Genomic DNA, 16,688 nt, shown 5'->3' with positions numbered 1-16,688 from the left:
AACACAAGAAATTTGATGAAATGGCTGAGATTTTTGTTTGTTTTTTTTCAATCTTTTGATATTTCATACTATATTTTATCTGTTGCTTCCAAGTGGACACCTGCTCCATACACTTGTGCTGTAAACAAACTTTGCATGTGTCTCAAAGCTCATAAAGCCATTTTGTGATGTATAAATGACAAAATCAGTGAGGTTTGATGACTTTTGTCTGGACTGACTTCACTAACACTTACATAATATGAAGGTGCTGTAGGTCTGTTCATTTAAGCATTTGATTACCAGAGGTCCGGAGTAGACAGTGTGTCCAAATTGCTTAGTTTTCATGGATCCTCATTAACATATAGTGTTCTCTTCTCTTCCTGGTGAAAGAGGATGCATTGTGTGTTTTTAAATGTGCATTTATCAAAAGCGACCTGTCTAACGTCGCCTGATGATGATGAATGAGGATCTTTGTGTGACTGTGTTCTACATTGCACTTCTACAGGACCAAAACCCTCTTAATCATGTTTCTTTAAAGAAGCATTTGCACAGTATTTGCCCATTCTCGTTCACTTAGAGTCCTATATTTCAGGATGACATTATCATTTGTGTCGCTGTCATTTACTTGTGAATAGAATAATTCCAAAAAGCTGCAAAGCTCGTGCCTGGGATCATCTAGTGACTGTGGGCTGATAAGGCCTCTAAACTGACACTATAGGGACCTGCAGAAGCACTTGCATGACAGCGCTCGATTGTGCCTCTCTCCAAAGGCTGAATGGCCAATGATATGTGCGAGTGTGGTGCTGGGAACGCATCCATCATAGCCAAAAGCCTTACTCGGGACAGAAATGGGGCCGCATTTCAGCTTAAATAACAACCAGCAGCTGGCAGGCTTCTCTGCCCTCCTCCTCCCTGCGGCAGCCTTCTCTTTGCATCAAGAGCAGAAATCAGCCTATATATGTTCACCACAGACGCCATTTACAGGACGCCATTTTAATGAGCCTCACATCCGAGGAAAACCCTCACCTTTTGCCACAGTGATGAAAGTGAAGAGAAACTCTGAAGCGTGCACTGTATCACAGGATCTCCACACTGGAATATCATGTGTGTTGCAGTAACAATTCCTCTTTCCACCCACACACCCTCACTCTGTCTCAATCTCCCCCCCATTGCATCTACAACCATCACCTCACACTCTCTCCCAGTGGCTCACGTGCTGCTGCACACTCAGATGAGTCCCACGCTTCACAGGGAAAATTCTCCACACTCCAAGTCCAGAGGGGGGAGCAGAGTGTGGGGGCGTCGTTTGGCTTCCAGGGGGACCGACCAGAAGATGTTGCTCCACATCAGTCTGATGGAGCAGACAAAATCAGCAGAGATCCTTGAGGATGACATGCTGCTGGAGTGCAGTGATGGTGCAAAAACATGGAAGAAGCCTTATATATGTCTTTGATTTAAAATCTAATAATATTTGATTGAATGAGTCATTTAGTGTTGATTTTGTTTGCTCTTTTGTGCAGTGTGTAACCATTCCACTTGAAAACAACACAGACACTGCAATTAACCATTAACTGGGTGTTTAGAGTCCAAGAAACTAATGAATCATTTAACATTTGTCCTTGATGCACTTTTTTTCTTCCACAATTTTCCAGTAAAAGATAAGTTTGGATTATGTGAAATTATTGGAAAACTCATCCCACACTCCTAATAAGATTGCTTCTCGGGGGAGGCGAGAGCGAGTAGCCCACACACTGGGCAGCGTGTGCGGAGGGGTGATGCCTCCAGAGCGCATCACTGGACGACAAGACGCCACTGCAAGACGCAGTGCCAGAAGAGAGCAGCTTTGGCACGGGAGCTTGGTTTCCTGCAGTTTGTAGGAGAAGGGGAGGAGGAGGAGGGGAAGATTCAAAACTACGAATCCCCAAAACAAACAAAGAAAGCGCTGCTCATGTCGGAATCCTCCCGATCATCTCCAACACGGTGACAATGTAGCGGGGACAAGCGGCGCGGATCTCCACCGGTGGAGAGAGAAGTGGGGACGCACGGGCACGGTTCTGATGAGGGGATTAATGCCAATCTGCAGCGGCGGCGGCGCATGAATGGATATGTGCAGAAAAAGTGTGGATAAGTGAGTGACCACAGGATGGACACTACGGAGGTCATCCTCTCTGTGTTGGTGGTTGTTATTATTATAGTGTCGTTGTTGTCCAACGTCCTGGTGCTGGTCTGTTTCCTGTACAACCCGGAGATCCGCAAGCAGGTGCCCGGTCTCTTCAACCTCAACCTCACCTTCTGCAACTTGTTGCTGACCGTGTCCAACATGCCGCTCACTCTGGTGGGACTCGTCAGCAAGACTCAGCCGGGAGGGGACGGCTTCTGTCAGAGCGTGGGATTCCTGGAGACCTTCCTGTCCACGAACTCGATGCTGAGCATGGCCGCGCTCAGCATCGACAGGTGGATCGCGGTGGTGTTCCCGCTGAGGTATCACTCCAAAATGCGCCACAAGGACGCGGCGTTTGCGCTCGGCTACACGTGGGCGCACTCCATGTCCTTCTCCACGGTGGCCACCTGCCTCTCCTGGGTGGGATACCACCGGCTTTACGCGTCCTGCACCCTGGCCAACCCCAGGGCGAGCAGCCGGACCCAGTTTGTCATCTTCACCGTGTTTTTCCACTCCTTCACCTTTCTCCTGTCTTTTATAGTGTTATGTGTCACTTACCTCAAAGTACTGAAAGTGGCGAGGTTTCACTGTAAAAGGATCGACGTCATTACAATGCAAACTTTGGTGCTGCTGGTGGATATACATCCCAGGTGAGCTCCATTAACTTACTATTATTATTACTACTACTACACGTATACTGCACATATTGCCCCCCCTTCTTCAAGTGCTTGAATGTAGTATCGGGACATTGGTCTAAAAGATGGTCTACTTTTGCACATCAAGTAAAGAAAATATTAAATTCTAATACAATCTGTACACCATACATACTGTAATCTTAATCCTAATCTTCTGCACAGCAATAGGTGGCCAGTGTATCAGCACACAAGTTTTGTGTCACAGCTAAATTGTTGAAAATGGGTAGAACACATTTATCTGCATCCATAGGTAATAAGGTTTTTGGTATCAGAAACAAAAAAAGTGATATGGATATGGATTCATCACTATTTAATTGATGAGACTCAACCATACAGAGGGGTGAAAATGCTATGTTTACAGTTTTACAAGAATAAATAAATGAATAAAAAAGACCTAGCACTGAAAGGGGCCTCTTTCACTGCTGGGCCCACGGAATAACTCTAACTTTCCACCCTCTTGCACCTCCACCAAGGCTGCAATACTTTTCTTTTTTTTTATCCCAAATTTGAATCCAAATAACCACAAACATCTTACTTGAACTATAACCTATGTCCAGAGAAAACGCGTCCAAATCAATCCTCAATGTCTGGAGATATGCTGCTCACAGACGGACAGACAGACAGACTCTGCGGCCCAAAGCTTAACCTCCTTGGCTGAGATGATAATAATAATACTAAGGCAGTGTGTGTAATATTCAGCTGTAGAGCGGGAACAAACTGTACAAACCCCCGGATCACAGGGGAAACGGGGAGCAGGCAGCACCCTCGTCACCGTGGCTGGTGCCATCGATGACAAGCGCCGCCATCAGGAGCTGGAATGACACTGTTGTGTGTCTGCTCACAGGACAAACTGTGCAGTTAATGATGCTTTGCACTGACATTTGAATTGAGCCCTCAGTATTCAGAGGGGACACACAATCTGATTAAACTGAAATGTCATACAGAGCGATTGCTTTACTTCATAACCACACACTATGACTAAAAAAAGAGGAAGAAAACCTGTGTGTGTGTGTGTGTGTGTGTGTTCGAGGTACTTATTACAGCATGCTGGTGTTCTTTTCCCACACTCATCACCCCAGTGTCATCAACTCCTACTTAAAGCAGTTTTGGATCATTGCAACACAGTGCATTTATAGGCGAACGTCTAAAATCGACTGTTAGGAATTGTAATTCCAGGTAGTAGAGGCCTTTACTTTGCAGTACAAACATGTCTTTGGGATAAATCAATTATCTGACCACAGCTCAGCCTTGGCTGGTTCATTCTTCAACCCCATGTACAACAGACATGGTCTCTTCTTCCTTTGTGTCTCATGCGGGACACTTTGTGGTCTTTACTTGAAGTGTGTCTCACCCGTTATAAACCCAGTTGCCCACTGTGTCTCCAGCGTCCGCCAGCGTTGCCTGGAGGAGCAGAGACGGCGGCGGCAGAGAGCGACGAGGAAGATCAGCACGTTCATTGGCACCTTCATGCTCTGCTTTGCTCCCTACGTGATCACCAGGTGAGCTCTGGCCCACACTGCGGCGTATAGGCTGCAGGCTTTTGTTTTGCTGGTTTCTCTCAACGCTCCCTCCCCTCCTCTCCGGGTTTGCCCACCCCCACTTCCTCCTCTCTGCCTTGTCTCTGCTTCCTCTCCACACAGTGGAGGCCAGATTGGGAAGATGAGATTGGCTGACCCTGTGATAAGTAATATGTCTGTGTTCTGCCGTCGCTGCTGCATTTGCACTTTCCTCGTCAAGTTTGCATCTCATGCGGTTAGGTGCCGCCAGCGTGCATAAAACCACTGCACAAAGAGAGCATCCTAAACAGACAGTATGTGCAGATTATAGACAGTATACACAGCAAAAACTATAGTTAACTGCTGTGAAAACTCCCAACAATGCTGTTTTTGCTCTTTATATGTGTCCTTTCCAGCGTCATGGACGACTCAGTCCACTGACCTTTGTTGTTTTTGGTTGTTTCTTGGTTTCTCAAAACCTAGAAAGAAAAAAAAAAAAGTTAAATTATCTGCATGCTTGGCTTGGTACCAAAAAAGTAAGTTGGAAAATGCAGTATAGCTGTGCTCTGGAAAAGTGATACAGCCCTTAACTGAAAGGAGCTGCTCGTTGCTGGGGTAAAAAGTTTAAGCTGATTGTGGATGATTAGTGAAACAGCACCAAGAACATTGGGTCCTGAAAATGCAGAAAATATCTCCTCAAGAAGCATTTCCTGCCTCTATTTTAGGATGAACCCACAGGGCATTTGTGAAGCCACACATGGACATCAAATCTAATTTTACGTTAGTTTAATACATTTGAGTATTTTTTATAACTTCAAAGATGATATTGCAAAGACCTGGCTCTTTAAGACATCATTTTAACCCTTTAACCTTTGCTTATTGTACCCATAAAAGGGCCAGAAAATGTCCTGTGAGTAAGTGCTTTCGTGAGTAAGTGCGTTTTTCCAGAGCACTTAGAATTTTCAATATGTGGCAGTTATTTACAATTTACTGTGTATATAGATATATATATATATCTATATACATATATACATATAAAGAGCACATTAACATTTTAAAGTCAAGAAAAACTATTTGAGATTTGATTTTAGAGTTTTATTATGAAAAAAAACACAGTAGTTGTACATGAATAAGAGATTTTGCATTTTAATTTTGAAATTAGACCAGTAAAATGCATGAGTATTTGTCTAAAAATTGGATATTTGATAAAAATGCGATGCTCTCTGTGTGTTTGGATAGACGCCGATTTGTCTGCTCCCTGCGTCGGTGTCAGTAAAATTACCGTAATAACGACATGGTTGGCTTTGAAGTGCACCTCAAACTGAGCCTTCAAAGTGCCGTGTAATCACGGTAACGCAAAGAGCGCTCGCCCAAACGTAGTAAAGGGTTTAATCAAATGAGGAGAAGGTTATGAGAATCGTATAGTTGTCTGGTCGGAATATCATTGTTTAATATCGTAACATAAAAGCTCTTTAATTGAGGTCCTAGACAGTTGGACTTGTAAATGAAGGGCTAATAATAAGCAGATTACATGACGTTAGTAATGGATGGCGACAGCTCTGCATGGTCTCCCTTTGCAAATGGCAGTTTACTGAATATACATTGTTCTCGAAGCTTCTCCGCCGCTTGTGTAGCACTCGTTTGTCATCAGGGTCGTCGTGTATATAGTAGAAACCCCGCTGTGCAGCGTGGCAGCTGACTTAACCTCCTGTTCTCTTTGGTGCTGTGGATAATGTGGGCAAACACCACTGATGGGCTACTGGCCCACAAGGCCAGTGTTAATGTGCTGACAAAGCTCCACTGTGGACAGAGTAATCATACAGAGTGCAAGAGAAGAGGATCAGCGTTTTTTTTTTCGTTTTCTTTTTTTTTTACACCTCTTTATGATGGCACGTTCAATAAAATATCTCAAAAATGAGTGTGAAAGCAGCAATTTAATGTCTTTACGAGCTCGCCTGAGCAGAGTGACCCCGAGATGCAGACAAGAGGCGAGACTGTAAAAGTCATTATGTGACCTTTTTAATCAAATAAATACAGGATTGTAACCACACAAGAGGTTTCATGTGGAAGAGATCACATTGTCAAATAGTCCTGTATGGCAACATAGGTTTAGTCGTCTGACATAAGCTATGCCACACACTAGTTTTGTTAACTGTCATTTTGAGTTTAAGAGTTTTGCACTTTGGCAGCACTCTCGTGGTTTCTTGAAAATCAGAAGAGAGAAGCCATATTTGGATGAGAGCGGAGCTGGAGAGGAGCTGAGAATGTGAGCACGGTGCATGACATCTGCTCTCAATCCCATCACAGCCATGCTCCAAAGCATACACTGCTTTCCTGTCTCTTTTACTCTATATGGGACTATAACTCACAAAGTGCTCATATACTCAGAGAGGAAGATTGTGATTTTTGTCACAGACTTATATGCAAGCAATCATAGTACGTTATATTTCGGTACAGTAACAACATGGTGACCATAATAATTTAATAGAAATAGGGAAGTAATACAATTCACAGCATGGTAATGAGTATTATTAGAGGAGATATTACAGTAATGTCATGTCATTGACATTATTCCTCCCCTATGCAGAACACTAAGGGTGGGAATTGCACGATACAATACATGATACATGGTCCGTGATACCAATAATATCACGATACAGCGATTCTGTCATAATCAATATATTGCAAGACAATCATATAGCGATACATCGCGATATTTGAAATGTTAAAAGTGCAGGATTTCTCTATTTATTCACAACATAGAGAACAAAGTGCATAAAGTCTATGCATTGAACGTGGCATCTCTTAACGTAGCTTTCTCCACCATTATCTTGTAAACTCTCTCCACCCCAGTTTCCCTCATTCATTGGAGCAGCGCCGCCGTGAGGAGACATGAAGTAGAGACGCCCGGCGAGTGAAACTGGCAGGGACTGTTTACTTTAGCGTCTTAATTTGTTAACACGTCTGCACAAGCGCATTTTGCGTCACTGCAATTGTGCGACGGTTTGTGCTATCGGAAATATTCAAGCGGTTTCTGAAAGCTGAGTGTTTATTACGGTAATTCCACTCACGCTGTTGCAAGGAAGTCGGCCAATCAGTGTCTTTGTCACCAGAGAGGAGAGAGTTGGAAAAACACTTGTTCATAAGTTTCCATTTTTTGGCCTGTTTCTGGACATTGAGACAAAGACTCAAACAAATATTATTTTAAATATGTTTTATACTGTTCAATTTTCAAATTTAACACGCCAAATCTGGTTACGACAGTATTTTTTCTGAATAAAACCTTTTGTTTTCTTCATTTCAAATTGTTAATACACCATTTTAACATGCAGTGAATTGTAAATAACCTCCAGATATTGAAAGTTATTCTGGAAAAATGGGCAAAAGCCACAAAATCACAGGATCATTTCTGGTCCTTTTATGGTTAAAATAAGCAAAAACATGCCTGAGGTGTTAAAGGGTTAATTGAAATATCGATATTTGGTTAAGGCTTGAAATATCTCACAAATGTGTATGTACTTGTGCACGGTGCTGCTGTCCCTCTCTCACCAGTCTTTATGCTTCTCTCCAGGATTGTGGAGTTATTTCCAGCAGTGCCTATCAATCCTCACTGGGGCATCGTCTCCAAGTGCTTAGCGTACAGCAAGGCGGCGTGTGACCCCTTCGTGTACTCGCTGCTTCGACACCAGTACAGGAAGACGTGCTCTGACATCATCAATAGGCTGCTGAAGCGCGGCTCCTTAAACACGTCCGGCCGCGGCCAAGACAACCAAGTCAACAGCATACCGACAGTGGAGTGACGGAGAGAGTGGACTGATGGGAGACGGTCCGAGGGTGGACTTGGCTCTCGGACGACATGAAGCTGATTTATTGTTGATGAGGAAGAAGAAGACAAATGTCCGTGTTCTGTATCTGCCTGAATCTAATGTGACATTTCAAGACGCGAGCGGCGACACCGACGAGGCACAGAGGCCACTGTGTTTGCACAGCGAGTGTCCACAGCAGCGTCAGTGGAGAGGACATTTCACAAATGGCAGATCTCGCATCCACTTAGAGAGAGAGCGCTGTGTCTCACATGTCTCGGGCCTCACTCAAACACGTACTGATTTTGCAGTATGTGTTTGTGTTTTAAAAATAAATCACTGTAGTATATATATATAGTCATATTTAAAAAAAGAGACAGGAGTGGCTGTACGTATGTTGTAGTCTGTGCAAAGTGTTTGCAAGTGACAAGTAACGCGTCCATACTGTATGTAGCACTGAGAACTAGCCTAACCAAAATTAACTGTATTGTATAAGTAATTAAATAGCCGTATAAAAAAAAAAAGAAAAAAGATGAAATCATACAATACAGCAGACGGTGCAGCTGCACAGTCTGGCTCAGGTTTTTTTTCCACACTTGATCTCTCTCGGTCAGACACATTCTTAGACGACTTTCCTTTTTCTAAGTGCATCGCTTTGAAGCACGAGGGCCAGTGGAAGGAAGGCAGGAACAAGCAGGACTTCATGTTTGCTGTTTGAAGGACTTACTGACCTGGCCAAGCAGAGGTTTAATGGGAAACATGGGCCTTGAAAACCAGCTGCCTTTGCTATCATGACTGACATGTGCCCCTCAGGTTGTTTAGTCAACTGGAGCGTGACCAACTGTACTTGTTATTCACAGAGGGGAGTAAACCCACAGAGACTGCATCGCCCTCTGAAGGCCCACATGATGTCTGTCACGTGTAATTGACTGGCGATCTGTCGTTTGTCTACAGTGATAGCAGCAATCGGCAGTTCTTCCAACAGGCAAAAAAAAGCAAAAATAATCCTTTCCCTGAAGTGAGTGCAGCAGTATCATGAATATTACTGCCACCTTTTCTTTTTCACCATGTCATTTGTTGCAATTACTGAATCGGACGTTGGCGAGACCACACGAAGGCAATGATCGCTCTCATAATGGAGAATAATTTCGAGTTCTTGGGCCTCCAAGCGGAGAGGCACACTTAAAAATGAATAACTGATCAGTTTATGATTACACCACTCACGTACATTTGAAAGCTCAGTGGGATAACAAACTAGTTTACGAGGCTAAATATGATCGCCGTGAATGGGTACACTCCACAGTGTGGTTCCATTTCAATATTGAGGTTGCTGTTGAAAGGATTTAAAGATGTAAAATGAACTTTCTTCATCGTTTCTACCTCAAGAGGTGGTGTTGTTTTTGTTAAAAAGGGAGTGGGTTGGATGTAACGAAAAGCAATAGTTTTACCACATTTTAATAACACTTACATCTGCATAAGCTATTAGAAAATACACACTATACATTTAACATGATTTCAGAGTACAGTAGAGTCCTAAAAGATGAAGCGAACATAATAATTCAACTTAAAATCTCACAAACAACGTATCAATGAATAAAAATTCCCTCATTTCAAAGTGGAGACCATAGTCTTTGTTTACATGAAACATTCATATCACTAATTCTCCACCCGTGTGTTTAGATGTATTCATGGAAATCAGAGAGACAGCTTTCATAGTATTTGATTCATAAGAAGAGATACATGGCAACCAATAATAAACATACAGTGTTAGTCGTATATTTGTCGCATATTAGAGTTTTCCAATGCGATGTGTAGCTACTGAAGGACGACATTACCACACATTTACATGAACACTAAATTCATACATAATTCTACATATTTAAGTCAAATCGTGAAGACTCACTCCGTGTTGTGTCTGCCGTGTTACGCCCACTTTTTTCTGTATCAGAAGACAGGCAGCTCTGTATCAGAGAGCTTTTGACCGGGTTCCACTAAAGAGTTGACGTCATTTAGGAGAAGGTGCTTCAAAAAAAAAACAAAAAAACATAGTATATATTATATATTGTACTGTTGTATTTTGAAAGTTCATTTTACAGGACATATGACTTTTCCGTGCATTTGTACACAGTGTGTTTAGTGTTTCGTGTGAGCATGCAGGGCGGGTTTATAAGTGACATATTGTGTGTATTTACAATTGAAACACACACAGTGCCAAAATTCCAAAAAACATTAAAAGGCCAATTGAAATACCCAATTCCTAATTAATAATTTTTATTATTATTGTTATTGTTATTTTGTGTCCACACTTATTAGCATTTATGATAACACAGATGGGAAATGTTTGTTTATGTCATATTTATTGTGTGTTACTGTATGGCACACCAAGACATCAGATGCCTTAAAAAATGTAATATATAGTGTTTAAGAGTTGTTGTTTTTTCCTTTCAACATGGCATTTACTGACAGTAAAAAAAGAATCATGGCCTTATTCACTTCAGTTCATTAACATTAACAAGGAAGAGTATTAGGGCCACATGTAAAAAAAATTAAAAGAAAGAAAAAAGGAAGAAGAATTCTCAGAGAAAAAAGTCAGAATTCTGAAGATTCTGAGATTAAAGTCAGACTTTTTTTTCTTTACATGTGGCCCTAAAACTCTTCCGTACATTAACTAGAGTCTGCTTATGTGTTTGTGTTTCCTGGTTCCGCAAGTAATTTGTCACTGATGTGTTGCACTGATTTTATTTTATTTTTTTCCATAAATGATGACTTTATGATTATTGGTGGAAAAACAATCTCAACAGGAAATGAAGTTTGCTGACAGGTTTAGATGAATGACAAAACGTCCAAAGTATTTTGTGTCCTTTGATATGTGCATACTTGTTATTTATAACGACACTGTATTCATTAGTGTTACAGAATGTGCTGCTTCAAATGCAAATTAGGTTTTTAACTGTGGTTAATAGTTGACAGTCAAGTGAGTGTAATATACCTCATTTTGTTGTGGTGATGGACTGGACAGCCTGAAGTGTTTTGTTATGTATCTCCTGATTTATTAAACCTTGTCTCAGTGCTGCTGCTGCTGCTGCTGCTGCTGCTAAAGCTGAAGTCAACACACTGATGAAGGTGATGGTGGTGAACACGATGACTGCTGTTTCATTTCTGGTGATGATGATGAAAGATTAAAATGTCTCGTGTTGACACTGAAATATTGGAGGAACTGAGGAAGATGATTAGATTAAAAGCAGCCTTTATCAAAGTAGTCTTGTACTGCATTGACCGAAATAATAATGTTAAAGGTAGGTGTTGGTGTAGGTGTGAAAAACAGTTAGAGCAGGCTACGTTTTGAATTCAAAAGTCCAAGCCCCTTTCTTCAGACTTCCCTCGGAGAAGCAAAGAAAAGCATACTCTTTATACACATTCAATGAACATTTTGACACTTAACATGGTCTGCAGCACTGGACACTTTAGCATTGCTCTGTTGACTGGGCTCATTTCTGCACTGATTAAGATGGAATATCACATACACTAAGACTCGGCCTGTCCGTTCCACAGCTGACTGACATTTTTCATTCTTGTGACAACGCATACATTAATTGTAAAAACAGGTTTTTACAGTCCATTTGTACCCATGATGGTCTCTAGAAAGTTTTCCATTCATTGCATCTATTTTGGGCAGTTGGAGCTGCAGTGCATGTTGTTCACGATAGGGGCGGCTCCATGCCAATATCACTTGAGTGTCCAATGAGTCTATCACAGGCTTACTCATCACTTTATTTATATGATATTTAAAGCTGCTGTGTGTATCTTTGTTGTTGCTGATGTTATTATTCTGCCTCTGTTTGGTCCCCGTGACCTGAAACGATGTAACACGATCTGTATGCTGCGCTCCTTCCTCTGAAAATGGGCTGTGGGCTCTGTCTTGTAACGCTGTCAGACCTGACTGAGGCCGGCAGCCCCGGTGTTGTGTTTGTGGTCGCTGGGTGACACAAGATGTAAACATTCTTACACTGAGAAACACAGAGGGAGTCAAGAGCTTTGTGTGAACTCATTTGATATTGGTGTGAATGTAACGTACAGTTGTTTCCATTTAAAACGTGTGCCCTGTCACTCTCTGCAAAGGTCAAGGTAAAAGTGGCCTCACAAGACACATTTGTCCTATTGAATATTAAAATCTTTTTATGTCAACATGTGCAATGTTATATGAGTCTGTAAAAGAAATACTGCAGGCTGTTTGGCAGTAATCGTAAGCTCAGCCGCGACAGTGCATCATAAGACTTTAAGCACCAACGTTATGGGCTGAGAAAGACTCTGACTTTGTATCCAGAGCTACTGTGACTGTTTCCTCGTCAGAGCCAAGTGATTGTTCAGTTCACACCACAGTGCAGGTGGTAATGAAACAACGTCAGAGGCAGACTGATATGGCCTCAGCGCTAACTGGCTGATATTCTGTACAATGATTCCCGCCACAGGGACTACTGATTATCTTCGGGTGGGTGGCACTGACCACAGCGCATGGCTTAATCATGGCTGGCCTCAGCCCACTCACTCAACTGACCTCCCCATGTGAGCAGTGAACCACAAACTGCGAGTGACAAGTGGACACCTCGCTCTGCAAAAACATAGGAATGTTTGTCATTTTTCCTCCCTCCCTCTCTCTTTCTCTCTCTCTCTCTCGATAACGCTTTGTAACGACGAGGACTCAAACGAGGTTTAAAGACGACCCCGGAAAGTCAGCGACATATTTTTCTATGAAGTTCATGATCCTGTTTGTGTAACGTATACAGTGCATTGAGTGTTACCCTTCTTTTTAAAGGAGCTGTATGTAAGAAATGTGTTGTATTTAGTCATAAAATGACCACTAATTACAATGGTGCAGCCAATTCATTGTAAATGTAAGAGGAGTTCCCCATAGTTCAACAAACTTGAGCCTCTGGGGAGGAGGCAGTTCCCAAGAGAAATATGGGATTGCAGTCCCCTTTTTAAACCCTATTTTTAAACTCTGTTTGCATGTCGTACATACATTATTTAAATGTGTAAAAGAAAATAGCAATATCTTATTTGACAGGTAAGCCTCAAAATAAATGTAAAAGATGTGGAAAGGCCAGTGACAGCAAAGAACCTGTTTTTTTGTTTGTTTGTTTTTTGCTATTTTTGGTTGAAATCACATCATAATGCACACATGACTCAGCAGGGGGGAGCCTCCTCACCCGAGACAAGCCAGTCATGTTGTTCATTTGCTTTATGTGTCATCCAAACTCCAAAATACAAGACCCTGCAGGCTTTGGCCTCAACATCTGAATGACATGTGGGTGAATTTGTCACACATGTATCCATGCCTTCCATACTCCTTGACTTTTATTCCACCTCCACTTTCTGTCCCATGTGTCTCATAGTTTACTGTGTACGCGAGGAAATGGGATGTGCTATGTCAGTGAAGTGGCTGCTAAAATAGGATCTGAAATATAATGTATATGCACAGGACTCTCTCAGTATGAATGATGGAGAGTAAATAAAAGGAGGGATTTCAGGCACAGGTCCAGACCTTTTTCTTTAATGAGGACAGTATTTCAGGAAAGTGTCCCTGATCCAGGACCTTGACATGGTCTTCCTAGAAAACCTTACTGGATCATGGCCTCTATTAATAAATAATGAATCACTATCAGGTAATCTTGTGCTTTAAAAAAAAAGAAACGATGCTCTAAAAGGTTCTAAGGAATTAAATTGTCCCTCTTGATTGTGATCAAAACAATCAGTGCAGACACCTGTGTGTGTATGTGAGGCCTTTGATTTGTTTGAAAAGCATATCTGAGAGAGCCAAAAAAAAAACACGTATAAGTCTCTGTGGTCTAATTATTTTTTTTATCCCAACTACATATTATCTTCTAAACCACCCACCATCACACTTTAATAAACCCAGAGCTCCAGCTTGTACCAGCTGTGCACGATGATGACTCACAGCAAAACAAAGTGAATTGCATAATCATCCCTTACTGCACAAGATAATTATACAAGTGCGGCAAACGTAAGACTCACCGACGGTATACGCGTTCGTTTGTTAAAGATAATGGATGTTTACACTAAACCACTATCCTTATAGACTGCTCCACTACTCAATGTCATCCGACTCTTCATATTTCATATTTATACTTTCTTGAGAACAATATCCAGTGAGCGCGATGTTGTCATTCCCAGTAGGCAGGATGATCAAAAGTCTGAAAATCAGCTTGACGTTGCGTGAAAGTTTTCGACAAAACAAGAGATTCAAACCACACAGATAAATTCTGTCTCTTTGCTCATTTACACTGTCTAATTATCCCCAGCTTTGCAAATGAATACATACATTACATAACTTTTTTTCTTTTTTTTTCGACAACCCTCCCTCTCTTTGTTAATCTGGTTGTCGTCTTTGAAGTCCGCTGAGCCCACAGTGAGTCTAATCTGTCCTCTGAGGCTCTGGAGCAGCCGAGGGCAGCGAGGTTAAGAACTGGTTTACCAACGCCGCATGGCGACTCACTCCTGTGATATCCAGGCCGGCACTGCAGCACTTCAAAGGCTGGACCAACTTCTGAAGAAGCGTTGGCCTTTCAACTGCTGGCAAGGGCAACCGGTGACTGTGTCTTCCCACACATCTGCACGCTATCACAGCTGCAGGCCACAGCGGCTGCACTGTGCAGGGTGTGCAGCAGGACCACACCTCCCCCCATCCTGCCCTGACCCACACCCACCTACACTCAAAGGGATCGTCTGCAGTCCATATGGGAGAGGCTTGGATCTCAATTTGTCTCAAAGATTCTGACCGGTTGTTTCTATTATTCTTCAAAGATGGCACAGTGTTGTGGTCCAAATGGTGACATCTTTGCATCATCACGCGAATATTTTACAGCCATATCATTTTCAGGTCGTGTTTGGTAAATGAAATACAACTTCAAAAAACATATACATATAAAAAGTTGTGAAAATTCTGTGGCAACACAAAAAATCTCCCACTATCTTTGTGAAAAAACAGTGCTATAATTCAATCAACACATCACTTGTTCCACTCATTGGCCACATTTAACAATCCCACTATTACCTGGACAATCAAATGTATGCAACTAAAGGTGCATTTAGTTAATCTAACACATCAGAAACACTTTGAATTGTCCAATATCTTGCAGTCAAGCACAGCTGCTGCACAGAATCTCCCCTCAGTTGTGTTAAAAATGGTGCTGCAGATCAGTGTCTGCCCTTTTACCTCCGAGGCTTTCTAAACTGGGCCACCTCTTTGCCTCCCCCTTTTTCATTTGAATGCTGAATTCTCAGAGGAAGTCAAGTCAACAATGAGGTAGAATTTGAAAATTCAGAGATCTGAGGCTCTGGTAAACATTCGAGTAAGCTGCAAAATGGTTATGTCTCAAAGAAGCCAGGAAGAAAGCAGTGTTGTGAGATTGCATGTTGGCCACAGCTCATGGTTACTTGTTTTTTTGGCAGTGCTGTGGGGATGGCTGTTGATCTGTCCGTTGGGAGGACTGATATGCTCCAGTTGCACTGAAGGTAACGTTAGAAAGGTAATCAGGAAACCAAACGTCTTGGTTTCTGATCCCTGTGGACTGTTTTTTGTTCATGGATTTTTGGCAACATTAGCTCGACATGCCTCTTTTGTTTCATGCTACTTAAGCTTTGTGCTCATGTGCACTGCTTATTCATTTACTTAATTCTTGCTTACTTTGCACGGTGCCAAATCACCTGTGCCATATATGAATATACATACACATATTGCACTTTTCCTCTGTTCATAATTCACTGCAGAATAGAGCTGACTGGACGATAATGATTCTTGCACTCTCAGTGCAGTGAGAAGATGACAGGTGCGTGAGCCTCCAGTCCGTTCAATAACCTTTGTGGCAAAAAAAAGAAAGAAAAGTGGAGGCTTCCTCTAATTGCATGTCGGCCAGAGAGAAGGAAGGTTTTTGTCAGAATAAGCTAGTGATGTGTAAAAGCCCCAGTAGAGCTTTTATAATTAGAGCCTTTCCACGCCGGCACTCGCCAGTTACAGACACACTGCTGCGGAAATCAAATGAGATGATGCTTAAAATTAACCAAGGTGATTACAAGGAAGTTATGGGACTGTAATGGGGTTTATTTTCCATTAGGGATGTTCAATCAAGCAGGAGCGAATGTAAAATCATAGTTTGATATTAATTAAGGAGCGGCACCACGGTGCATCAGTCATTACTGCTTTGACTTTATTAATCCCTTGTCCTCTTAATGCGGAGGCTAACACGTTAACAACATGCATGAGTCGGACGATATATTTGCTTTAATTCTATCCAGCGATGGTCGACATTTATGTGGTTTTCACAAGGTCGTGGAAGAGTCCATGTTAATAGCTGTTTGAATAGAGAATATACCTGACAAATTACAAATAGAGCAGGATTTTGAAAATCTCTCTTTTTTAGAATCACAGCCATAACTATCTGTGTAACATCCCACAGCTGACACGGCATGTCGGAGCAAATCCCAGACCCTTGAGTGCTGCCTGCAGAGCTCAGAGACAAGAGTGTGTTGGCACAGA

The 16,688-nt window shown here is 42.1% G+C and overlaps 1 protein-coding gene across 1 annotated transcript; it reads left to right on the top strand.

The window, feature by feature from the left end:
- Window positions 1-1,914: 1,914 nt before the first annotated feature.
- LOC122758948 (G-protein coupled receptor 26-like) lies at window positions 1,915-10,684 on the top strand. Its single transcript, XM_044013363.1, has 3 exons — window positions 1,915-2,790; window positions 4,221-4,334; window positions 7,903-10,684. Exons 1-3 carry the CDS (start codon window positions 2,123-2,125, stop codon window positions 8,129-8,131), a joined length of 1,011 nt encoding a protein of 336 aa, XP_043869298.1. The 5' UTR covers window positions 1,915-2,122; the 3' UTR covers window positions 8,132-10,684.
- Window positions 10,685-16,688: the final 6,004 nt, after the last annotated feature.

This window comes from Solea senegalensis, linkage group LG18 (genome assembly GCF_019176455.1).
Source record: "Solea senegalensis isolate Sse05_10M linkage group LG18, IFAPA_SoseM_1, whole genome shotgun sequence".
NCBI classification, from domain to species: domain Eukaryota; kingdom Metazoa; phylum Chordata; class Actinopteri; order Pleuronectiformes; family Soleidae; genus Solea; species Solea senegalensis.
The sequence above is the reverse complement of the archived record's forward strand: the minus strand, read 5'-3'. Positions and strand labels throughout refer to the sequence as shown.